Below are 26,228 nucleotides of genomic sequence, written 5' to 3'. Positions count from 1 at the left end.
CGAGTTATCCAGGGGGTAGACTCCCACTCCTGGCGCAATGGCGTGCCAATTCCCCCTGACTTCCGATTCCGGTGTTATCAAGGGGCATACATTCAAAGTCGCCGAGCTCAGCAGCAGCTGGTCTCTCTCTACCCCTGTATCACTTGGGTAAAATAATCAGGTATCAGAGCTCTTTACAAAGCACCAGTTGCATTACATGAAGACACATTCATTTTTTTTGTTAGGCAAATTACGGAGATTACGTGATTTGCACAGAATCACAGGATGTTCAGCTTACACTAAATAACTTCTACACTTGAACAATTGGCTCATAAATCTGGAAAAGAGAGTGGTGCACCAAGATTTGAACCATACATTGAATAAACAATATTTATTGGATTCTCATATACACAATACACTGTACATGCCTAAACAAATTAACACTGATGTAAATATACCAAAATGAATACATTGCAGCACAGGAACCATTATGAAAACATGTGGGATGCATATGCACATTTACTTGAAGAATTACAATAGCATGTGGGTCAAGTGTCATTTTAACATTGGCTTCTTTCAGATTTCCTTATCATTTGAGCTCTAAATGCGCATAACGATTTCTCTTGTTGATTAAACTCTTGCAGAGTCAGTAACACCTATTTACGAACAAAAGCGGGAAAATAACCATGGCACATATAACATTTACAACAGATTTACACTTGGTGCAAAATAATGGAGAATGACATGCACAAACAGTATTTGCAAATGTAATCACCCCAGACAAATGTTATGAAAAGGTAGTTAAGACCAGGTATTACCTAGTGGTAACTACTGCCTGCTTAAATAAAGGAGCTAAAGGCACTTGAACTCAGTCCAAACGTAAGTTTGTGTCAAAGAGGCAGAAACACAATTTGTGATAGTTCGACCACTAAATCATGAGGCCTAAAGACCCGGTGCGGGATTCAGCGAGAACAACTGACTGACTTCCTGTTCACAAACCACAGAAAATGGGCAAGAGTATACTGTGTGCACAAGAGTAAATACCTGTGTAAAGCCAGATACGAGCAATAACCAAACTTTAGGCAACAAGAAACAATAGATGGTGTACTTGAGGAGAGTCTCTTTAATTAACAACATTTATTTTTCCATAGTGATACTAAATAACATTTCAAGACAGAAAAAGAGTAATTTCTAGGGAAATTGAATCATTGTGCCTCTTGCAGTGCTAAAAGGAAAGCTCCTCTAGACACCACTCACATAGCTTCTAGAAGGTTCCCCAAGTTGTGTGAGCTTTCCTCCTACATCAAGAAGCAGTGCTGGAAAGCAAAGTCACCCATTGTAGGTTCTGGGAAGTTCCTGTGTGGCACAAACAAATGTAAGACTATTGGCAAGATTTACTTTTGGAGAAACATGCAGGGGCCTTTCCGCCAGTGAAGGTGAGATATTAAAGAGTAGCACCTTTCTTTTTGACCGGTCCCAATAAAACTCCTACTTTGCCTTCCCAGAGGGAAGACTGCTTCTGGAAGACGAACTTTTACGACTTTTCCATATGTCCATTATGTTAGCAGCATGTGAGAGCCCTTCCCCGACGCCTCGGATAATATCCACAAAAAAATTCTTGTTCTTGGCTTCGCTGACCTCATCCCTCAAGGTGGAGATTTCACTCTCCATCATCTTAGCCTTTTCTTGGAAGCCCTTCTCCAGCATCTCCTCATGGAGCTTTAGTTTACTCTCTAGTGCCTTCTCCGCTTCCTTCTTGATGTTCTCTGCCTCTTCCTCCATCTTACGCTGCAATTGTGCCACACTCTCCTGGTGGCTGCGCTCCTGGTCCTTCAGCAGCTGCTCTGCCTGCAAATTCTTCTCTTCTGCCACCTTCTTCTCCTGCTCGATCAGAGCCACCTTTTCCTTCTCATCTAGTAATGAAATGGTAACGAATGAGAAAAGACTGATGAAAGCAAATTTCTTAAATCTTCTCAACACCAGAAAGGTCAGAAAAGGATGCATAATACACAAAATTGCTAGAATTAATTGCATAGAGTAGTCAGATTTGATTTTACATTCAGAAACTTTGCAACACAGAAGTAAAGTTGTAAATTGGAAATAGAATAGCTTGCTATTGGACATGGCCCTTTCTGCAAGGACTTCCCTATAAGTTTTGCCTTCACCCTCGTGTTTTTCTTGGCTTATAGAATTCTGCACACTTTACTACTGCTTACCAGTGGTAAAGTGCTTGTGCTCGCTCTTTAAAACATGGCAGAATTGGCTTACACCCATTTGGCACATTTTATTTACCTGAAAGCCCCAAGTAAAGTGTACTGCCTGTACCCAGCACCTGTAAATTAAGTACTACGAGTGGACCTGCAGCACTGATTTAGGCCACCATCGTAAGAAGCCCTTTAAACATGTCTCAGGCCTGCCATTGCAGGCTCTGTGCATAGTTTTAAACTGCCATTTTGACCTGGCAAAAACCATTGCTTTTAATATATATGCATCAGCCTAAGGCTAAACACTGTATAATCTAGAAGGCAGGGTCTAGTGTATTTAAAATGTAGGATATGAAATTTTAGGTTGTACATGTCCTAATAGTGAAAAATTCCTAAGGTAGTTTTTCACTACTTAAAGGCTTACCTGTCCATAGGATAACATAGGAGTTACCTTCTTACCATTAATAAGTTGTAACTTCCAATTGGGAGCAGGTACACAAGTCGAGTTTGGTGTCTAAAGTGTTGTAAGTAAAGCCCTTTTTAATGGTAAAGTCAGATTTTTAATGACAATTCTGAAAATGCCACTTTTAGAAAGTTGCCATTTTCTGGTCCTTACCATTTGGTCCCTCCAACCTGATGCAGGGTCACATGACTAGGTGTAGCTGGAAGTTTGGCTTTGTTTATTGCTCCCAGACAGTGAGACAAATGAAAGATAAATGTTGGCAAAATGGTTACTCCGAGTTAGCGAGTGAGACGAGCTGTCACCCACCATTCTTGCACTTCACATGCCCGAACATCCTCACAAAGAGTTTGTCACCAGTCTCTTGTGACCACAGACGAACTGGGACCAGGACAGGGGTGCCTAACACCATAAGGGGATGGAAACCTCTAGAAGCGTCCTCCACTTCAATGTGGAAACTAGGTATAAATATTAGACTTCAGACACATACTCTTCAGTACACTTATGAGACTGTTGGGACTCTTCCAGGAAGAAGGCGTACTGTACTGCTGAAAGGACTGCCACTCTGTTGGATTGCAGCCGGCTGTGTTCACTTGCTGCTCTCTTACCTGAGTGAGAACTTGACCTGAATCTGTTAAACCCAAGATCCACCAACAAAACATGACACCACCAGATGCCACACTTGAAAACAACGACTCCAATACTAGAGACACCAGTCAAACGGACGGCCAGAACAACCAAACCTCTAACACTGGAGATTTAACCGAAAACGCGATGGTAATACCAGAGAATGAGATAGAAAGGATAGCGATATCTACTAACCTTGGAATCAAAGAGAATAACCAGGCACCAAGGAAAGTACAGTTGCCGCTAACGCACAACTCCACCGCGCCTGAAGAGTGCACCCCAGCTCCAAACGAGTCCCGCCATGAAGCTAACGGAATAAACAAGGTAGATAATATCGACCTTCCCCATCCTCCCTCGAATGCGAGACCTGAGTCCCATAGAGCCCTACTCACAAAAACACCCCTTACATCCCATAACATAGGAAGTAATGGGGACACCTCTAATAGAGCCAGAATTCGCAACCAAACTAAGGATACCAAGAAAAGATTTGTGGCAATGAGAACAGATCATTCACGGAAAAGAGCAAATTGCAATACCCATCCAGCCAGATCTATCTCACATAAGAAATCACCCCGAACTCAGAAAGAAGTCAAGGAGCTCCAGAAACTCGTAGGAAACCTGGCACAAAACTCGATGAAAATATCACAGACAATTGGAAAAATCTGGGAGATGGCGATAAGTACGCACACCAAGGTCTCACACATCCAGAATCTGGTACTCAGACCCAACAGACCTAACAGGACCAAGCCCTTGTCTAATGAAGAAGCTCTGGCCTTACTCCGATCTTATGAACAAACTGAACAAACTGCCCTTGGTAGGGAGGAGAATATCAAAACAGTACCTATTGACTCTAATAGAACGTCCAGAAAGAATGACAGGAAAGCAATTCACCAAAACCTACAACATATTCAGCTAACCGCAGCCGAATCTGATAATGGAAAACTCGTTAAATCACAGAAACCCCTGAAGTGCCTACTTCTTAACTGTCGTTCAGCAACTAAACATGCATCAGACATAGCTGCCCTCATCATTAATAAGGAAATTGACCTGGCCATCCTCACCGAAACATGGCTCAATGAATCATCATCTCCTACCATGGATCTCTTAATACCACCACAATATAACATCGTCAGGTTAGACAGACCAAGGAATGTAGGAGGAGGCATAGCCTGCATTCACCGTTCAGAGATTGAGGTCTGCCAATTCCAATCTGACCCCCTAGAATCCTGTGAATACCTTGGTATTAATGTGAGAACACCAAATAATCAAAGTTGCAACTTGCATGCATTCTACTGTGGAAAAGTAAATTTTGCCATGTTCTGTGTCCCTACGCCTCATCCATCATATGTTATGTGTGCATGACCAATATGCATATGTTATTCCCCATTTCTGATTGAAGACGCAATTACAGTTGTGTCCACCTCTAATATGTTAGTTTCCAGTCCTCGTGAATACTACGAATATCAGGCCTATGTAAGTAATGTTGCCACGTTTCTCAGTGTGCACGTTATTCAATTATAAAGTCCCCGTTTCCAGGCCTCAAAAGGGCCCGGACCACAGATTCAGCTCCTGTCTCCTGAAAGCCTCGCTGAGGAGCGATACAGCCCCCACCTGTATCCTCGACCCTTCACTTACTTCCTGCCTTGCAGTGCCCGGTGCACCCCGGCTCTGCCTCTGAGTCTGCCAAAAGTATGTTATAAGTTCCAGCTATCAGTTCAGTCCTCCTCCTCTGCATTCCTAAGCTACTGAACTGCATCAATAGTTTCCGTCATTGTCTAGCCTTCTCGTCTCCACGTTAGAGAAATACTGTATTTAATGGTTATTTAATATTCTTCACGCACTACATGTAGAATAATGCATGGTCCAGTCTTAGAATCAAGTTAGCTTTTCCCCTCATGACTTCTAGTTTATATCAACATGTTCCCTAAACATTAGATACCAGATAGGGTTTAGGTACATGTCGCTCCGACCCTCCAGACTCTAGTCTCTGCTCCTAGAACAGAGTTCGTAGCCCCCAGTTTCTCCTAGTAACACGTCATTGCTAGTTTTCGCGCACCATTAGGTTAGAGGTCCCGGCTCCTTAGGTAGCCCCCTCCAATGTTTCCGCCCATTCATGACATATTCTGTTACGTTTTGCATCACATGTCTAAGTAAACTCCCAGTTACACCTCTTATTACTGTTATCTCTCGCGACTGCTACGCGTCACGCCTTCTACTCCACCTACTGTTACGCCTCTTGCAATGTAATGCTATGTGTTTGCGCTATGTATATAAGTCAATGTTTTGTTATTAAATGTTAGCGCGCTCATCCCAGACCAAGCCCCGGCAGCTGCTGGGCCCCAGTTGTCCTGCTGGGCCCTGTCATTCTGTTCCTATGCAGGTTGTCCTGATCCTGTCCTTATGCTGTAATAAACCTGCAGAAACTCCTACTACCTCGAATCTTGACTCTTATTTATTGAGCTATCTGTTATGCTATAAGTCTAGTCAAAAATAGGGTATTATTTATTTATTTACCACATAATGGCGCCCGAACAGGGACTTGCCCTTTCCCCACGCGTCGGTGAAGCCACGCCGACCCCCTGACCCTCTGCAGTCGTGACGGAACCATACTGGCCAAGTGCAGATATTTCTGCTTCAAGTATCCCTCAGGCCCACGGAGGAGACGGAGGAGGCGGTCCAGCATCCGAACGAGACGGTGGAGGAACGCGGCGAGTCCCGACCGGAGCCCAAGCCGAGAGTCCAAGGTCCGAGGTATCCGGAGGCCCACCCGTAACTGAAGTCCGAAGTCCGAAGTCCGTCGTAGTCCAGTCCCGTTCGAGGCCTTCCGTTCCGTGCTGCCCGGTGAGTACCATTGCTGGGGTAGTGTCTAGACAGGGTCAGTCTAAATCGACTCCTGGTCCGTGGGTTGGTGGTACCCAAGCCCACAAACGAAGTGTTCACCTAGGTGGATACGGGTCTTGATGCGTTCCTTTATGGGACCGGTATGTTCCGTACTGTTACAGCAGTGCATCCAGTAACTCTAGTCTGTTCCGTTCTCGAGAATTCTGTTCTGTTTTCAGTATTTTCAGGTAGTATTCTGTTCGAACTGTTATTTATAATGTTGTTTAATGTATTTCCAATGTCGTGGTATGCCTGAATTGTTTTCCCAATTGTTATTGTTTTTCGTGTATTGTATTGTGTTCCGATTCAAGTTTAGAATGCCGCTCTTTTCCAAGTTACGTCAGTTAAAAACTAGAAAGGGTCTGCTGGAAGCAGCAGTTCCTGTTCCGCCTAGGGACAGTCCAGGTCACTTTATGTATCAGAAACATGGCATAAGCGCCATATTGTATCTAGATTTATGGGTAGAGTATACCAAACAGTTAGAAGAAAAGTATAGATGGCCCGTATCGGGTACATGGGATGCCGAATGTATCATGCGAGTAGAAGAAGCATTATGGAAAAAGAAAGCCAGACAGTCACAGAAAGATGCCATCGAGTTATGGCGTAAGGAAGCGCATAGAAGAACGGAAAAGGAAGTCAGAAAGTCAGAGTTAAGTAGAGAATCCCAAGAACGAGCCCAAGAAAGAGAATTAATCGAGATAGGTGAACAAGTCAAAGTCGAACAGTCAGACAGACAGAGGCATGCCCTTATTAAGGGTATGTATCCTCTCCTTGCCGAAGGCTTGCCAAAAGCGACCCCAGAGGCACCCAGTAATTTCCCGCCACCATTAGTTCCGACCAAGCTACGTCACAAACCGACCGCAGCTGATATTTTTATTTCGTCCTATTTGGACGACACAGTTCCAGAATATGCCAATCCAGTTCGCGCTCCACCTGTCCCTGTAAATCAGGCACTTCCCGTTTCTCCAGACACCGGAGTACCTGTTACGGTACCCCCGGGTCAGTCTGCCATACAAGTTCAGCCCACGTTACAATTACCGACCCTCCAAGCACGAAGAATGTCAGTCGACGATTCTAGTCTAGGGGCCGCAGGAGGAGGTCCTCCTCAAACCCCGCCGCCTCACAAGCGTTTATCAGCACTCGAATTACATGCTCAAGCATCACAGCGTACTCCTAAAAGTAATAAGTCTGTTACAGAAATCAGACAAGCCCTTGCCGAATGTGTCTATGACACAGTCCCAGGCGAGTATAATATGGTTTTATATTCCGTACGCGTAAGAAGGGTGACCGAGTATCTAGTCACCTTACCGAATATGAAAGAAGATCTAGACAGAATATATCGTTTCATCCGTACAGGGGATGATCCAGAAAGTATAGGCGAGATTATGTCTCAAAGGAAAGCCGAGATTCAGCTCATGATATTAAAGTTCCTGATCAATTGTCTAGTAAGAGAACAAGATTATCCGTCTAAAGATCCCGCCGAAATGAGAATCTTAACAAGGTGGAGTGATAATATAGCCGAGGGTAAGCACAAGACCATTAGTGCCATGGAAAGTATGTACAAGAAAATTCGTAAAGAAATAATAAGGTTACACGAACAGCGTAAAGCAGCACAAGTAAGCGAGAAAGAAAGTATCTCTGATCCTGAAGAGGAAGACGAGAATCCCGCCAGAATAGCGTATGTAGGAAAATCCAGATTTCCAGATCGCCATTCACGTCCAGAACCCAAGTCTATTTTTCATCATCCAGCACCAGAACGAGGTTCTCTAGAACAAGTATTTCAAGCTACAGATCACATCCTTAAATCACGAGTCGGTTATAGCGAATTAAGTACCATGCACGAACAAGAACTAGCCCGATCAGCAGTCCGATGGATTACTGATTCTACCACTTTTCCAGACGAAATAGTGGCACAAATGTTTCTGAAACTGCCCCCAGCCGAGCAACGACTGGTGGGTATGTATATGATCCAACACCTCATTACCCTGTATGAGGGTCAACATTCTGATCCAGGCCCGTTACATGATATCCTGAACGAGTTACTCCAGTACAGATGGAGAGGTCTAGGTACCGATTTAATAAGTGTCATTCTAGAACAGCGCCACAAGTATAGAACGTTCCTGAACCCGCATTTTGTTCATGTCTCACCCCCAGAAAGTAAACCATTCTACATAGACAGACAGAATCCGCTACGAGAAGTCCACCCAGTCCAAGGGGCGGGTGGCGTAATGCAACGAGTGTTTGTATACACTCCGATATCAAAGATGGAACTTCTTGAAATGAAGAAATTAATCCCCTGTCATGACAAAGATCCAGCGGGGTTCCATAGAGAATTAAAAGACATGCTCCGTATGGGAGAATACACTTATCCAGACATCATTAAAATGTTAAAGGTCCTGTTGCCCGCAGGGGTGTATGAAAAGTTAAAGGAAAAAGAATGGGAGGTGGGAGAGAAAAAGATCGATTGGGCAGCTCTAGAAGCTGAAGACAAGGCACGAGTACCAGGTACCGGTCTTGGAGATAAATGTAAAGAATTACCAGAATTATTGATTCAAGTTTTACCCAGATTATTGACAACTAGGAAAGAAGACTGGGATGCAATCTCAGCCTGTAAACAGAAACAAGATGAGGATATTAGTGATTTTTATTCTAGATTTGAGAAATGTTTCAGTATTAATAGTGGTCTCAAGACAAGTAGTGAGTCATACCCTCACCTTTTCGTTACCAAATTAGTCGAGAATTCAAGTCCACAAATTAAAAACCGAGTTTTGAAAGTCGAAAGCACCTGGCAAGCAAATACTCCGTCCCAGATGCTCCAGATGCTCCAGTACCACCAGAATAGAATCAGAGAAGAGCAAGAACACGAAAGAAAACGTATGAAAGACACGAAAATGAAAGTGCTAGTTGCACAATCTATTCCTCAAGACAGTCAGAAGAGAGGTCCGAATCAAGCCAGTCATCCTGCAGCTCCCGTTAAAGGGAACTGCAACTATTGTAAACAGCCAGGTCATTTTATAAACGAGTGTGCAGTTCTGAAGCACAACATAGCTACTGGTAAGACTAAAGAAAGACCACGTCCGCCGAGACAAGAACAAGTTTCACAGACTCCTCAGTCACAGAATGCACAACAGACGGTTACAGCACCGCAGCCTATTGCTACAACACAGCATGTTACATCGCAGATGTACCAGTATGCACAGTCCGAGTATCCAGAGTACCAGTCATATTCATGAAACAGCCTAGAGAGGGAGGTAGGCTTGCCTCTCATCGAGATACCTGTAGACCAAGAAGGTCCCTATGTTCATAGTCAAGTACTAGGGAAAGACAGAAAGTTTTTGATCGATACAGGGGCAAGTAGGACCACAATTAGTCACGCCGAAGTTCCAGGGGCTCCGCTCTCAGGCTCAAGAAATGTTTCCCTTGGATTTTCAGGAAAACCCATAGTTAATGAAATATCTAAGCCAGTTACTCTAGAAGTAGGTCCATTGTCCCGTACTACTGATCTGTTACTTACTAAGTCATGTCCAGAAAATCTATTAGGTATTAAGACACTGAAAGAGTTAGGTGCAGTTATTTGCTGTTCCCCAGAGGGAATACGTCTGTTCCTACGTGACTTTAAGGGTCACTATGTATTACGAGATTTTGATTCAAGATTGTCTAATGTTCCGCAGCATTTATGGGCGCAAGGTCCAACTGATGTAGGTTACATGCAAATCACACCCCATCGTGTGACTCTCAAACCAGGTGTAGTGTTACCACGAATCAGGCAGTACAGATTGCCACCTGAGGCTGTAGCAGCCTTATCCAAAATTATTGACGAGCTCATGGCTCAAGGAGTAGTTGTAGAAACTGACTCCAATGTTTGTAATTCTCCGATCATTCCAGTCATGAAGCGTACTGATCCAAATGCACCCCCAGTATATCGATTAGTGATTGATTTACGAGAGCTTAATAAATGTATTATTCCTCAGTACCCAGTTGTTCCAGACATTTCTTCCCTGTTAACAGCCATTGATTCCGAAGCCATGTTTTTCACTGTTATTGACCTCAAGAATGCATTTTTTAGTGTTCCAATTCATCCAGATAGCCAGTTTCTTTTCGGATTCTGTTTAAATGGAAGGAGCTATATGTTTACACGCGCTCCTCAAGGTTTCACAGAAAGCCCTAGTATTTACAGTCAAGCACTCAAGAGACAACTAGACAACATTCACATGCCAACTGACACTGCCCTGCTCCAGTATGTCGATGATCTACTGATCACAGCCCGTTCTGAACGTGACTGCGAGCGTGCATCACTTACAGTTTTGTATTTTCTAGCCGAGATGGGGCACAAGGTGTCACCTTCGAAGCTTCAATTCTGTGTCCAGCAAGTGGTATACTTAGGACACTTGCTGTCCAAGAGGGGTAGGCAGTTGACACCCGACCGTATCCAGTTAATAGCGAGTCTTCCCCAGCCAAGAACCCAGAAGGAGGTACGTGCCTTTATCGGCCTTACTTCTTATTGTAGACAATGGATTCCCCAGTATGCATTTCTAGCCAAGCCACTGATACAGTTAACGACACAGGAGGCAGCCGTATCGACTGTCCTCCCTTGGACATCTGACCATACACTTAGTTTCAACGAGTTAAAGAAAGCCCTATGTCAAGCTCCAGTTCTAGCTACACCGAACTACAGTAAGCCTTTTACACTTTTCGTTACTGAACGCAAAGGTACAGCATTATCTGTTCTCACACAAGATCAAGCAGGTCAATACAAGCCCTGTGCTTATTTTTCGAGCACATTAGATCCAGTCGCCCAGGCGTTGCCTGCGTGCCTCAAGTCAGTTGCAGCCACAGCACTAGCCATCAGACAAAGTGATTCTATAGTTTTAGGACATTCCCTGACAGTACAGGTCCCACATTCAGTAGAAGTTCTTTTAAACCGAACACAAACTCAGCACTTGACAATTGCACGTTTAACAGGTTATGAACTGACACTGTTCCAGCCACACATAGAAATTAGACGCTGCAACGTCCTGAATCCTGCTACACTGTTACCATCAGTTAGTTCAAATCCAGACACACATGATTGTGTGGAAGTAGTTAACATTACGACAAAGCCAAGACAAGACCTGACAGACATTCCGTTACCAGATCCTGACCTGACACTTTATGTGGATGGTTCATGTATGAGAACTAGTACAGGAGAACTAGTCGCCGCGTATGCAGTGACTACTGACACTGAAGTTATTGAAACACACCGTATTGATACTCTGTCCGCTCAAGCAGCAGAGCTAGTCGCTCTGACACAAGCCTGTATACATGCCAAAAACCTGAAGGTTAATGTTTACACAGATTCACGTTACGCATTCGGAGTTGTACACGACTTCGGAGTGCTCTGGCAGGAGAGAGGTTTTATGACTTCTCATGGAACCAAGATTCAGCATGGTCTCCTTATTCAAGCCCTGTTAGATGCCATACATTTACCGACATCTATTGCTATCATGAAGTGCAAAGCACATACTAAAGTTACTGACATTATTTCCCAAGGTAATGATTTAGCAGACCGCACAGCCAAGCTTACAGCACAGACTCCAGACATTCCAGTTAATCAGACACATATTCCAGATCTGACTACATGCATGACAGTTAAGGACCCTACTCAAGACGTCATAGATATCCAGTTACATGCTACTCCCGATGAAATCAAGAAGTGGTCTGTACAAGGAGGGGTCCAGACAGATCAAGGATGGTTAACGAAGGGTAGAGCCACATGGTTTCTCCCCGATTCTATGGTTCAAGTCATTATCAATACCGCACATAGTCCAGCACATTTAGGAGAAAAAGCTATGTTAGACAGTATCCAGACCATTTGGTTCAACAAGCATTTACGAGCTGCAGCCAAGCAGAAAGTCCGTACCTGTATGATATGTTGTCAGTTTAATCCAGGTAAAAGTGTTCCGGTGGAACAAGGTGGTTTCCAGCCCCCTGACCACCCTTTTGAGGTCCTCCAGATGGATTATATTCAAATGGAGCGATGTCGAGGTTTCAAGTATGTCCTTGTAGTTGTATGCGCCTTGTCCAGATGGACAGAAGCATATCCAGTCCCAGATTACACAGCCGCGACCACTGCCAAACAGTTGGTTCGTGAATTCTTCCCTAGATATGGACTCCCCAGAGTCGTATATTCTGATAACGGCCAGCCATTCTCATCCGAACTCATGAGACATGTTTCCCTTTTGTTAGGGTACCAGTGGAAGTTCCATTGTGTACGCCATCCAGAAGCAGCTGGACTAGTCGAAAGGCATAATCAGACTCTGAAAATCCGTATAGCAAAAGTATGTAAAGACAAGGGTGTGGATTGGTTAGTAGCTTTGCCAGTCGCTCTGTTTTACATGCGTATGGTCGCACATTCCAGATCAGGTCTGTCCCCGTATGAGGTCGTTTTCGGCCGCCCCCCTAACATGTGGGGTACTCCTAGACCCCGAAGTATTACCGATGTTTCATGTAATATGTTGACAGATTACCTAGCTTCCTTGATGTCTGCCCTCAACTCATGTCGTTCACAGGTTGCCGCCGCATTTCCAGACAATACCGAGGTGGCACCGCACGAGATCGTTCCAGGGTCCCTTGTGATGATCAGAAATTTTGACAGATCAAGTCCGCTGGAACCACGTTGGAAGGAGCCACGTCAGGTCCTCTTGACCACCCGAACTGCCGTCAAGTTGGAAGGCAGGAAGGGGTGGGTCCACCTTTCTCATGTAAAACTTTTCAAAGGATCGAAACCAGACATTCCCAAGAACATTTCCCAGGATTCGAAGGATTGCCAGAACATTGTTTTGAAGGACTGTCCCGCACCAGACTTTATTACAACCCCTCCCTTGTTAGAGAAAACTCCGCAACAGGAGTATAAGTTAAAGCTCAGGTCTAATAAGTCAGCCAGTTTGATTGTATAAGTCCTCCCCTAGGTGAAACGGTTAGACTGTTTCTGACATGTATAAAATAGACCCCCATAGTGAGAGAGTCAGTCAAAGCTCAATCACATGTATCGTTTTTCTGAGTTTCGTATTATTCATCAGCATAATGATTTCCTGCACCAGCTATGCTTTCTATCTGTGTTTTTCAGTTCCTCATGTAAATATGTCTGCTCATGCTACAGTAGAGCACACGTTTAGTGATCTGCCTCCTCACGAATATTCATACCGCCTCGCCATGCGTAATAACACATTTATCCGTATGTTACATTATTCACACCAGACCAGCAATGCCACTAATTGTTGGGTGTGTGGTCGACTCCCCCCTTTCCAGACACCGAAGGGAGTTCTGCCACTTTTTCCTTATCCATTCTCACACAATGGTTCGTGTGGAGCATGGTCCACGTTAACGTCATCCTCAACAGATATGTCTTTTCTTAACAGTACATGTTTCCCAGACAAGCAAGGTTTCCCCCACAGAACAGGTTTAGATTTAGAAAATGAAGTATATAATTTAGGTAATTATTCGTCGAATTTTATGGTTCTGAATGTTCAGTCTGATACTACTCCAGACTCACCCGCTATTTCAGTACTACCAGTCAAAGGCGAATTATGTGTCCGTAGTTATGGTTCTGTACATATAGGTCATAGTGAATGTACTACTGTTATCAAGTATAGTGACAGTGGGAAATCTATTTTCAAAGCTTCACGTCATTCTTATTTTATTTGTGGTCAAACTGCATATGTCCGTCTGCCCCTCGATTGGGAGGGAACCTGTTACATTGCTTTCCTACTGCCACCTGTTTTTTTAGCCCCACCTGACTATCATAGGAATTCTTTCTTAGTACACACTAGACACAAGAGAAATCTCCCGATTGTCGATTATACTGAAACTGCCGCAGAGCAATTCATTGATATAGATAAAGGTGTTTTCCCTTATTTAGGTACAGTTGTAAATAGTAAGCTTATTCGTAGGTTAACAAGAACCCTTGAAGCAGTAGTAGATGAGACTGCCTCCGCTCTAGGTAACTTAACTGAAGAGCAATCCTTTATGAGAATTGTCGTTTTACAGAATCGTCTCGTCCTTGACGTCATACTGGCCGATAGGGGCGGGGCCTGTAGAATTCTCGGATCCAGTTGTTGTATTTTCATTCCAAATAACGCGCCGTCTGTTTATTCAGCTATAACCAGACTCCATAAAATTGCCCATCTGTTACACCAAGATCCAGGCACCTGGACATGGTCCGGTTGGTTCTGGAATATAATTTCCGCATGGGGATGGAAAGTCCTGTCCTTCTTAGGTATTGCAGTAGCGATCATATTTAGCTGCTGCCTCTGTATACAATGTGGCCCTGCGATTTGCAGCATGTGTGCTACCTCTTGTATTCCTAGTCCCAAGCCCCGTTCTAAATCTCGTTCCAAGACAATTCGAGACGAGCAAATGGTACTGTATGAAATGATAGACGGTATCATGAATATTGATGTTTCCTGATGGAAACGTAGTGACAAGGAGGGAATGTGGAAAAGTAAATTTTGCCATGTTCTGTGTCCCTACGCCTCATCCATCATATGTTATGTGTGCATGACCAATATGCATATGTTATTCCCCATTTCTGATTGAAGACGCAATTACAGTTGTGTCCACCTCTAATATGTTAGTTTCCAGTCCTCGTGAATACTACGAATATCAGGCCTATGTAAGTAATGTTGCCACGTTTCTCAGTGTGCACGTTATTCAATTATAAAGTCCCCGTTTCCAGGCCTCAAAAGGGCCCGGACCACAGATTCAGCTCCTGTCTCCTGAAAGCCTCGCTGAGGAGCGATACAGCCCCCACCTGTATCCTCGACCCTTCACTTACTTCCTGCCTTGCAGTGCCCGGTGCACCCCGGCTCTGCCTCTGAGTCTGCCAAAAGTATGTTATAAGTTCCAGCTATCAGTTCAGTCCTCCTCCTCTGCATTCCTAAGCTACTGAACTGCATCAATAGTTTCCGTCATTGTCTAGCCTTCTCGTCTCCACGTTAGAGAAATACTGTATTTAATGGTTATTTAATATTCTTCACGCACTACATGTAGAATAATGCATGGTCCAGTCTTAGAATCAAGTTAGCTTTTCCCCTCATGACTTCTAGTTTATATCAACATGTTCCCTAAACATTAGATACCAGATAGGGTTTAGGTACATGTCGCTCCGACCCTCCAGACTCTAGTCTCTGCTCCTAGAACAGAGTTCGTAGCCCCCAGTTTCTCCTAGTAACACGTCATTGCTAGTTTTCGCGCACCATTAGGTTAGAGGTCCCGGCTCCTTAGGTAGCCCCCTCCAATGTTTCCGCCCATTCATGACATATTCTGTTACGTTTTGCATCACATGTCTAAGTAAACTCCCAGTTACACCTCTTATTACTGTTATCTCTCGCGACTGCTACGCGTCACGCCTTCTACTCCACCTACTGTTACGCCTCTTGCAATGTAATGCTATGTGTTTGCGCTATGTATATAAGTCAATGTTTTGTTATTAAATGTTAGCGCGCTCATCCCAGACCAAGCCCCGGCAGCTGCTGGGCCCCAGTTGTCCTGCTGGGCCCTGTCATTCTGTTCCTATGCAGGTTGTCCTGATCCTGTCCTTATGCTGTAATAAACCTGCAGAAACTCCTACTACCTCGAATCTTGACTCTTATTTATTGAGCTATCTGTTATGCTATAAGTCTAGTCAAAAATAGGGTATTATTTATTTATTTACCACACTACCACCCACCAGGAGACAACGCAAAATTCACAGAGCAACTGATAGAGATCATAACGACCAACTCTAACTCGGATGCCAATAACATATTCCTAGGCGACTTTAACCTCCACTGGGACGACGGCAATGACAAACTGGTTAACTCGCTTAAAGACTTCCTCAGTGAGCTAAAACTTACACAAGCATGCAACCAACCCACTCACACACAAGGAGCGACCTTAGACTGGATTATTTCAAGAAATACAGAGACATCAATCCTCGCTATAGACCCATGTGATTGGTCCGACCATCACATCATAACATTCGCGATACCTACAATGAAAAAGGGAAAGACCGTGCAACCACGCAAGCTCAAGAAACTGATCCGAGACACAAAAGAGGCTAATATTGAACTACTGGTTGAAAGGTGTGAGAAAGACCTGAAGCCACCCAACAATAAGCAAAATGTCAATGAGCTGACGGAACACTACATAACCTCGATCTGTAATATCGTCAATGACACCATGCCCCAAAAACTGAAAAAAGTCTCAGAGAAGCCAAAAAATCCTTGGTTTAATGAGTCACTGAACGAGGACAGGCGCAAACTGAGAATGGCCGAAAGGAAATGGAGACAACATCCCTCCTCCCCTGAGCTGAAAGCCCTCAGAAAAACAAGAAAAGAATACAACAAAAAGATAATCAACTCCAAAAAAGAATTTATCAGAGCTGAACTGGACAATGCCAGAAACAGACCACGAAAACTCTTCGAGATCTTAAAACAACAGTCAAATAAACTAGCCAAAACGGTTCAAGAGAACACAAAAACTCCCATAAGCTGCGAGGAATTCTCCTCATTTTTCACGGAAAAATCAAAAATGCTAGAAGTTGAACTCACAAATGCAGCAGCTAACCTTATGACCCTTCCTCCACCTAAAAATGAGGCCAATGCGTCAACAGAGGGTCTCCAAACAAAAAACAAGGCAAACTGGGACACATTTGAATTATACGACCAGGGAAAGATCGCCAAAACGCTGGCGGAAATTAGACCAAACAACCACTATCAAGACCCTCTACCGGGAAAGTGTGTAAGAGAAATCAGCCACACTCTAGTTCCAATCTGGACTGAGATAATAAATGCCTCACTTGCACAAGGTATCCTCCCTGACTGCCTAAAAACAGGGCAGGTAGTACCCATCATCAAAAAACCGACAGCTGATGCAACAGACCTAAATAACTATCGACCAGTGACTAGCATCCCTCTACTGGCCAAACTCATTGAGAAATGTGTGCAGGGCCAACTAAGCCAACACATCGCTAAGTTCTCGCTATTAGATGATTGCCAATCAGGTTTCAGAACAGGGCACAGTACTGAAACTGCGATTCTGCATATTGTCGATGACGCCCTACAAGCCCTAGACCGAAATCAAACATGCCTACTGATCCTTCTAGACCTGTCATCAGCATTTGACACGGTAAAGCACGAAGTACTAATGACCAGGCTACAAGACAGGATGGGCTTGTCCGGAAACGTGCTGAAATGGTTCAATTCTTTCCTACAGAACAGGACTCAGCGATTCCAGGTTAACCAAGCAATATCTTCCCCGAGCCCCAATACAATCGGGGTCCCACAAGGCTCAACGTTATCCCCTGATCTATTCAACTTGTATGTAGAACCTCTCACAGAGATCCTTCAAAAATCACAGATATCCTATCATATGTATGCAGATGACACGCAAATATACATAAAGATCGCCTCCCTTGAGGACATTGATCGAATAAACAAGACACTAAAGAGAGCCTTGCGATGATTAACGATGAACCATCTGAAACTAAACGCCCAGAAAACAGAATTCCTGCTAATCTCACCGACAAGGAGCCAATCTGAAGTTAAGGAATGGACTAAACTGGTGACGGCGCTAAATTGCACTCCGACCCTAGTTAACTCAGCTAAATCACTAGGAATCACGCTAGATGAAAACCTCGACATGAAAGAACACATTAACTCAATTGCCAAGAGCGCCCGCTTCCACCTGAATTACTTAAGAAAACTGAAACCCTTTATCTCAGTGATGGATCTAAAACTGGCTATCCAATCACTAGTTATCTCGAGGATCGAATACGGCTGCACCACATTAGCTGGCCTTCCGAAAACATCCACAGCCCCACTAAAAGCCTGCCTCAACGCAGCGGCTAGACTCATCACGGGAACGAAGAAATTCGATCGCATATCTCCTCACCTGAAAGCACTAAACTGGCTACCTTACGAGGCCAGAATTCAAATGAAGATGGCCTGTATTACACATAAAGCGGTTCACTACAACACGCCTAGATACCTAGCCAAGAAACTTAAGCTATCAGGAGGTAACAGACCAACTAGAAGCACAAAAGAGTTACTATTGCGACCAGCCTTTTTCCACAAGATAAAGACCTACAACAGAGCATTCTCCGGAGCTGCCCCCAGAATCTGGAACTCACTCCCTCCAAACCTCAGGAAGATTCAAAATACAGCAACATTCAAACGAGAACTGAAGACCCACTTGATGAGTAAATACCCTACATAGAGAAACCGACGGATTTCTGGGATGATCATTTTCGCTACCAGAGGGTCGTCCTCCTCATAAAAATTGGAAGATCAATATCTGATAACTGACTGCTCTCCATGGTCAAGCCGAGGCTAGACACGTTACTGCTACCTCATATACTTGTGAACTTATAACTATATCTCACAGACATAATCTATGTAACCGCTACCTCACCCTATTTATTTATCCATATCATCCTTGATATGCACTTGAATGCCTTATAACCCTACCTCACCGAGCTTGGATTGTTACCATGACACAAGCTAAGCCTTGTTCGTCACCTAATGCTAATTGCACAGACATTAGGAATTATATATCTAATCACGTCCATACAGTATATTGCCTTCTACCTCATAACTATTTTGTTGTTATTACTGCTATTATAATGTCTACCTGTAATTCTTTCCTTGTCAAGCGCTCTGATACCCACGGGTCTTGTCCGCGCTATACAAAACTCTATAAATAAATAAATAAATCCCAGGGTGATTTCAAAGGCTCAAACCACCTTTAACCCAGCATCTGGGCTCTGCTATCTGTGAGTCCTACCATGCCAAGTGGTGCCACCCCAGTCTGGACTCTTGGTAGTGGGCTTGAAGGTGCTCTGCCAACCCATCTGAGCAACACTGAGCAGAACTGACACATTATCTCTGCTGCATAACATCTCCCCAATACAGGCTCTTGCTTTGCAAATCTCATGCGGGATGCCAACCGCAGCGACTACAGGTTCTCAAATCACAGCCTTTCAGGTCCTTTGAACCAACGCACCACCTTGCTTGCGTAACACAATACTTAACACCAGACTTCACATTGCAAATCGTCGCCGATGGTATCCTCAATACATTGCTGAACCTTGCATCTCAGCTACTCAGAACTGGTGCATCGCCTCAGCTGTGTGACACATACTTGACGCGCAACCTAACACCGCTTTGCAACCAAGATTTAAGCTACTCTTGTTAAGTAGGCCTAGCTGGGACCCTGTAGCAGGCCTCCACGCCATCATGATAGTCTGAAATTGTGACTTTGTCTCGCTCCGATGCAACCAGATATCCGTATTTGGCAATTTGTGCTTTTTGGTGCTATTTTCACTGAAATCTTTAAACTTGCATATCTCCAGTTCTACTTATTGGAAGTTTGTTGTTTTGCTCTTCTTTTATTTATTAAATTGTGCTCTATGTTTCTAAATTTGTGTGAGATTTTCCTTGAGTTATGGTGTTATTTTACAATTGTTTGTGTACTGCATAAATACCTTACACGTCGCCTCTAAGTTGGGCCTCTATCCCCTATGCCTAGCTTCCAGAGGGTTGAGCAAAGGTAAATCTGGGGCTTGCTTGTTCCTCACCTTGACAAGGAGTGTGGTTGCTGCTTGAGTAGAGTTTAACCTCCACTCAACCAGTAACCCAATTTCCTACATTAGCCTACTGTTTATTCAAGTTACAGACTCCTCACCAGTAATAGGGTTTAGACAAATGAGCCAGTTACCTCAGATGCACTGCACCCTCAATTTTTAACAAAACAGTTTGATGGCCGAGGGCTGATTATACCTTATTTGGGTCAAGAGTGGGGTCACAACATTTAAATCTAAAATATAAATGATCCACAGCAAGTGGTGAAGAGTCAATTTGAGAGGGAGATGCAATTTGGTTAGAACATGATCACAACAGTGTTGTTACATAATATATATATATATATATATATATATATATATATATATATATATATATATATATATATATATATATATATATATATATATATATATTTTTTTATAAATCTTTTTATTAAACAGACTTGACATACAGGTACAGTTCCACAAAAGTCAATAGAGGGGATTACAGTGAAATCAAATATACATACAGATACAATAGGGTAGTTCACTGGAAATCACGGGGAGGGGGGGATCATCACAGTCAAAATTATGGGGAGGAGTACATATGCTGCCACAATATTCATTCCAGGGGGCCCATATCTTGGACCATTTTCGGGGGCAGCCTCGGGCCATGTACACTGTCTTTTCCCTTAGCATACACTGATCAAGGTCTTTTTTCCAATCTGTAACCGTGGGTGCGTGCGAGGCCCCACAGAGCGAAGCCATATTCCTCTTAGCAATCATGTAGCCGAGTGTGACACATTGTGTGGTGTGAGTGTTGAGGTCAGTAGGTTCCCAGATGCTAAGGAGGCATCTGGGCGCTTCTGGCTTAGTTTAGACCTCTAACGTTTCGCTCATGACTTCGTGTATCTTACGCCAATATTCCTGGATTGGCTCACAGTGACATATTATGTGCATGAACCTGCCCATTTGGGTGCATCCCCGCCTACAAAACCTGTTTCCGGTCCACCCATGTGTGTCAATTGGGGACTTGTTATGTAAATTCTGTGCAGGATCTTTAGTTGCACCAGTCGAGACGCGCCGGGATCGCAACAGGCTTAGGGGAGGAGACAGCCGTTTGCCAGCTTCCATTTTCTAATTCGATGCCATCTCCAGTCCATTTTTCTCGTAGCGACAGTAGGGGGTCTTACATATTATTGAGGAGTTTTTGATAAGTTAGGGAAATAGCCCTTTCGGGTAGATGGCCATCTAGTAGTCTGTCCTCCAATGGGGAGCTATCTGGTGGAGAGGAGTTACGGGGCAACACTGTTTGCAATGCATGTCGGACTGGCAGATATCGAAAACGCTCCGAATCTGCCAGTGCATACTGACTTTGGAGGGTGTCAAAGGGCTTCCCGCCCTCTGTGTCCCAAAGGTCCCTAATGTGGGAAATGCCCATTAGATGTCATTTGTCAAAGCCTTTGGATTTTCCCAAGTCTCCTAGTTTTTGTGAGTCCCACAAAGGTGTGGCGAGATTGTTCCAGCCGAGCGACTTGGTTGCAGAATGCCAGATTTTAACTGTGTGATTGGTGGGGCCAGTAAGTGGGTACCTGTCTAGTTTGGAGTGTAGTGCTCGGGTGTAGGTCCCGTTCGGAAGAAGCCATCGATCCATAATGAACCCGGGGTCGTCAGGGCGACTATAAGTACCGTGGTTTATTTCTGTAAGATGTGCTGCCCAGTAGTATTTCTTAAAGTCGGGTAATCAGATTCCGCCATCGTACCAACTGAGCGTGCAAAGCAATACGTGGTCTCCAGTCCTAGAGAAGGTCCCGCTGGAGCCCTTCTATTTCTTTAAAGTATGAATTTGGGACAGGGTCGACTGAGTTTTTCAGGGCATATAGGAAACGGGGTGGGGACATTTTAAAAAGGGCTGCCTTGCCCAATAGAGAGAGCGGGAGTGACTTCCAGTTTGTGATGTCACATTTGAGTCTTTGCAGTGGGGGAACAAGGTTACGTGCGTACCGGAGAGATGTCAAGCGAAATGAATATGCCTAGGTATTTGAAGCCTTCTGAGACTATTGGTATGGGGCAATTTCGGGGTTGCAGAGGAGGACCCCCTCAGAGGACATATAGGAGAGATTTTTACAGTTGATACGAAAACCAGAATATCTGCCAAAAATGGCCAGGATGTTGAATATTGCAAAAAACACAGTTGATGGACAGAATGTAGAACAATGTCATACATTCACCCCAGTACAAGGATCTGGGCCTAAAGCCATCGTTTTTTTGCACTCCACACCACCCTGGGTTAGACACTGGCTATATGCAAATCAACTCTGACCCTGTGCCTCATGGGAACAGTCCAGTCCGAACTACCAAGCCATGTCTTTCCCAGACCGGAATCAAGCATCCAAGGACCGGTTTCTGGCTATCAGCCTTCATCAGCCTGGATAGCTTGACTCCAGTGGTGTGGAGAGCCTGGGACTCACGTCTGAGCATACCCAGCCCACTCGGGGTGAAAATTGCAAAAAACACAGTTGATGGACAGAATGTAGAACAATGTCATACATTCACCCCAGTACAAGGATCTGGGCCTAAATCCATCGTTTTTTTGCACTCCACACCACCCTGGGTTAGACACTGGCTATATGCAAATCAGCTCTGACCCTGTGCCTCATGGGAACAGTCCAGTCCGAACTACCAAGCCATGTCTTTCCCAGACCGGAATCAAGCATCCAAGGACCGGTTTCTGGCTTTCAGCCTTCATCAGCCTGGATAGCTTGACTCCAGTGGTGTGGAGAGCCTGGGACTCACGTCTGAGCATACCCAGCCCACTCGGGGCGAAAATTGCAAAAAACACAGTTGATGGACAGAATGTAGAACAATGTCATACATTCACCACAGTACAAGGATCTGGGCCTAAATCCATCGTTTTTTTACACTCCACACCACCCTGGGTTAGACGGGATGTTGAATATGGCAATCAGGGATCTCTTGGGGGACGTGAGATACAGAAGAATATCATCCACATATAAAGAAATACAGTCTTCCCAATTCGCCTATCATCGCATTCCATGAATCATTACATCCCTACGGATCCATGCTGCAAGGGTTTGGAGGGCCAAAGCGAATAGTAAGGGAGAAAGGGGGCACACCTGGCGGGTCCCCCGGATATGTGTGAAGGTCTCTGATTTTTTGTTATTCACGACTACTTGAGCCATAGGTGTGCTATACAGTGGGCGCACCCATCGGCTGAAAATCGGCCCAAATCCCAGTTTTGTGAGCACGGCAAAAAGATAAGGCCACTCAAGTGTATCAAATGCCATAGTGGCATCTAGGGAGACTATGATTTCATCTTCACGTATGGTCGGGGCCCTGCCCAGGACCCTGTGCACTCTGCGCAGATTTAGAGCAGTGTTCCTCCTCGGCATAACCCCTGATTGATCAGGGTGTACTAAGTCCCCTATTACCTTGATCAGCCTATTGGCAAGTACTTTAGCTAGGATTTTAGGTTCTGCGTTTAGCAACGATATAGGACGGTAGGAGGCGCAGTCTGTTTTGGGTTTCCCATCCTTGTAAATTGTGATAATGGTTGTGATTCTCTGATCTAGGGGCAGTGATCCCTGCTCAAGGCTGTCTTCGGACATAGATTTCAAATATGGGGCTAATTTATCTGAACAGAGCTTATAAAGTTCGATTGGATACCGTTTGGGCCGAGGGCCTTACCCGAGAGCAGCGCCCGTATCACAAGCGCTATTTCGTCAGTGGTATGGGCACTATCCAGAAATGTTCAGTCGGCATTTGAGAGCCCAGGAAGGGAAATATCTCTAAGAAGGTCCGGAGTCTGCCTCAGTGTATGGCGCTGAGCAGTAGACTGTGTGAAAGTGGGCTGCAAACTGACTGACTATGTCTTGGGGGTCTGTTATGGGGGCATGTCAGCATCTCTAAGTTCTGGAACGAGCCTACTATCATGTTCTTTTCTATCTAACCAGAAAATTTGTTTTCCAGCCTTGTCTCCACAGTCATAGATCTAGCCCAGCCTGTCCTGTCCCATTATTTTGGCTCGGTCAGTGCCCAGTATTCGTCCTGGCGTAAGCGGAGTGTGTGAAGGGCTACAGGAGTGGTATCAGAGTTCACGTCTTGTTCAAGACGGTAAATCTCTTGTTCTACATCAGAGAGGTCGTTTGTTGTGTCTTTTTTTGATCCAGCTATCAGGGAGAGGGCTTGGCCCCGGACCACTGTTTTAAAGGCTTCCCACAATATTCGCGGGGACTCAACGGTGTGTTCATTCTCCAAGAAATAGTCGTCAATGGACTTACTTAGGTCTTTACGTATTTTGAGGTACCAGGTATTGATAGGGGCAATGCGTCCTACTTGTGTGCGGTCTAGGACTATGTGGACCCATTGAGGGGAATAGTCAGAAATACCTCTGTCCAGATGTCGGATCTCGTGGATATCCATGGCTTGTGGAACTGGGACAATTATGTAATCCAGGCGGGAGAGGCTATTGTGTGCCCCGAAGTGAAAAGTGTGCTAAACCTTAGCCGGATTGTATGTTCTCCATCCGTCCACCAACCCCATTGCCTCCAAAAAAACTGGCAAAAGAGTGTGCGGCGTGGGGGATTGTGCGAGGGGGGTGTCTGTCTAGTGAGCCTGATAGTATTGAGTTAAAGTCACCGTTGAGCACTAGGTGCCCATCTGGTAGTGCTAGCAGCACAGCACTGAAGTCATAAAATGCTACAGCTTCCAGCCATGGAGGTGCATATATCGACATTAAGGTAATGGTTCTGCCCTCCCAAGTGCCCCTGATCCTGACATATCTGCCGCGGACGTGGACGTGAGTGATAAGGGGAATGATTTTCTTTGCATGATGCCCACCCCCCCTTGAGTTAGACCCAAAGCCCGCGTGTGCCACCTATGAATAGCCTCATCCATGCATAGCCTTGCATGTGTTGCCTATAAGGGGAGTTTCCTGAAGTAGTACAATGTCTAGTGATAATCTCTTGATATATTGCAATACCACACTTCTCTTAATCTTGTCCCCCAACCCGTTAACATTCCAATTTAAGATTTTGACTTCTTTGTTCCACTGCACACCCATTGACATGTACGTAGAGCGCAACAACTTGCTTCACAAACAGGGACTGAACCATCGAGATAACACAAAAAATAATAAACAAGAAAAAACAACCCCTCCCAACAAACCCCCACCCTGCTCCCCAGCACTTTGGGCTCAAAACTGCCCATAATTCTTAAATGCAGAGGGCCTGTCGCCCAACAAATTGCCAAAAGAAGAAAGTGGGGGAGGCCTAAGCACCCAGTCGACCCCCTTTCCTACCGTAACAAATTACAGATGCATTACGTAGTGGAGAGTCAAAATTCAGACTATTAAGTACTTCAGTACACTGGTTTACATTTCGACATCTTCAAGTGTCAAGAGACCGTGAGCGGAGCTCAACCTATGGAGAGAACAGGCAGTCTGGAATAATCAATCAATCAATCAATCAATCAAAGCATTTGTATAGCGCGCTACTCACCCGGAGGGTCTCAAGGCGCTTGGGGAGGGGGGTCCGCTACTGCTCGAACAGCCAGGTCTTGAGCTGCTTCCTGAAGGCGAGGTGGTCCTGGGTCAGGCGGAGGTGGGTCGGGAGGGAGTTCCAGGTCTTGGCGGCGAGGTAGGAGAAGGACCTTCCCCCTGTGGTGACTCTTCGGATGCGGGGGACGGCGGCGAGGGCGTGGTCGGTCGATCGGAGCTGGCGTTTGGGAGCGTAGAAATTGAGGCGGCTGTTGAGGTATCCTGGTCCTTGGTTGTGCAGGGCTTTGTGTGCGTGGGTGAGGAGACGGAAGGTGATTCTCTTGTTGACCGGGAGCCAGTGCAGGTCTCGCAGGTGTCCGGAGATGTGGTTGCAACGGGGGATGTCCAGGATGAGCCTTGCTGAGGCGTTCTGGATCCGCTGGAGTCTCTTCTGGAGTTTGGAGGTGGTTCCGGCGTAGAGGGCGTTGCCGTAGTCCAGTCGGCTGGTGACGAGGGCCTGGGTGACCGTCTTCCTGGTCTCGGTGGGGATCCACCGGAAGATCTTGCGTAGCATGCGTAGGATGTTGAAGCACGACGAGGAGACGGCGTTGACTTGTCTGGTCATGGAGAGGGATGAGTCCAGGATGAAGCCCAGGTTGCGTGCGTGGTCTGTTGGTTTGGGTGCGCTGCCCAGGGCGGGGGGCCACCAGGAGTCATCCCAGGCGGAGGGTGAGGATCCCAGGATGAGGACTTCCGTCTTGTCCGAGTTCAGTTTCAGAATAATCAAGAGCTGTCCGATGAAGACAGATTATCTGTTCCAATGGTCGCTGGAGCTCCTCTCCGGTGAGGTCTTCCAGGTGTCCAGCCAGTCAGATGCTACCTCTGGGAGGTCAAAGAAGTGAGTTTTCCCATCTGCCTTGACACGCAGCGAAGAGCATGGCGTATTTAAGACCTTTTTCCCGCAGCCTTTGTTTGACATCAAGGAATGAGAGTCAACGCATC

At 45.1% G+C, this 26,228-nt stretch overlaps 1 protein-coding gene across 4 annotated transcripts in view; it reads right to left on the bottom strand.

Moving 5' to 3' along the window:
* Positions 1–342: 342 nt before the first annotated feature.
* The window catches only part of LOC144770822 (guanylate-binding protein 3-like), an 84,582-nt gene continuing 58,696 nt past the window's right edge, over positions 343–26,228 (bottom strand). For all 4 annotated transcript variants that reach the window (XM_078655595.1, XM_078655593.1, XM_078655594.1 and 1 more), the window contains exon 10: positions 343–1,892. In XM_078655595.1, the coding sequence (XP_078511721.1) occupies positions 1,468–1,892 (425 nt within the window). In that variant the 3' untranslated portion in view covers positions 343–1,467. The remainder of the gene's footprint in view (positions 1,893–26,228) is intronic.

Source organism: Lissotriton helveticus, chromosome 7 (assembly GCF_964261635.1).
Source record: "Lissotriton helveticus chromosome 7, aLisHel1.1, whole genome shotgun sequence".
NCBI classification, from domain to species: Eukaryota; Metazoa; Chordata; class Amphibia; order Caudata; family Salamandridae; genus Lissotriton; species Lissotriton helveticus.
The sequence above is the reverse complement of the archived record's forward strand: the minus strand, read 5'-3'. Positions and strand labels throughout refer to the sequence as shown.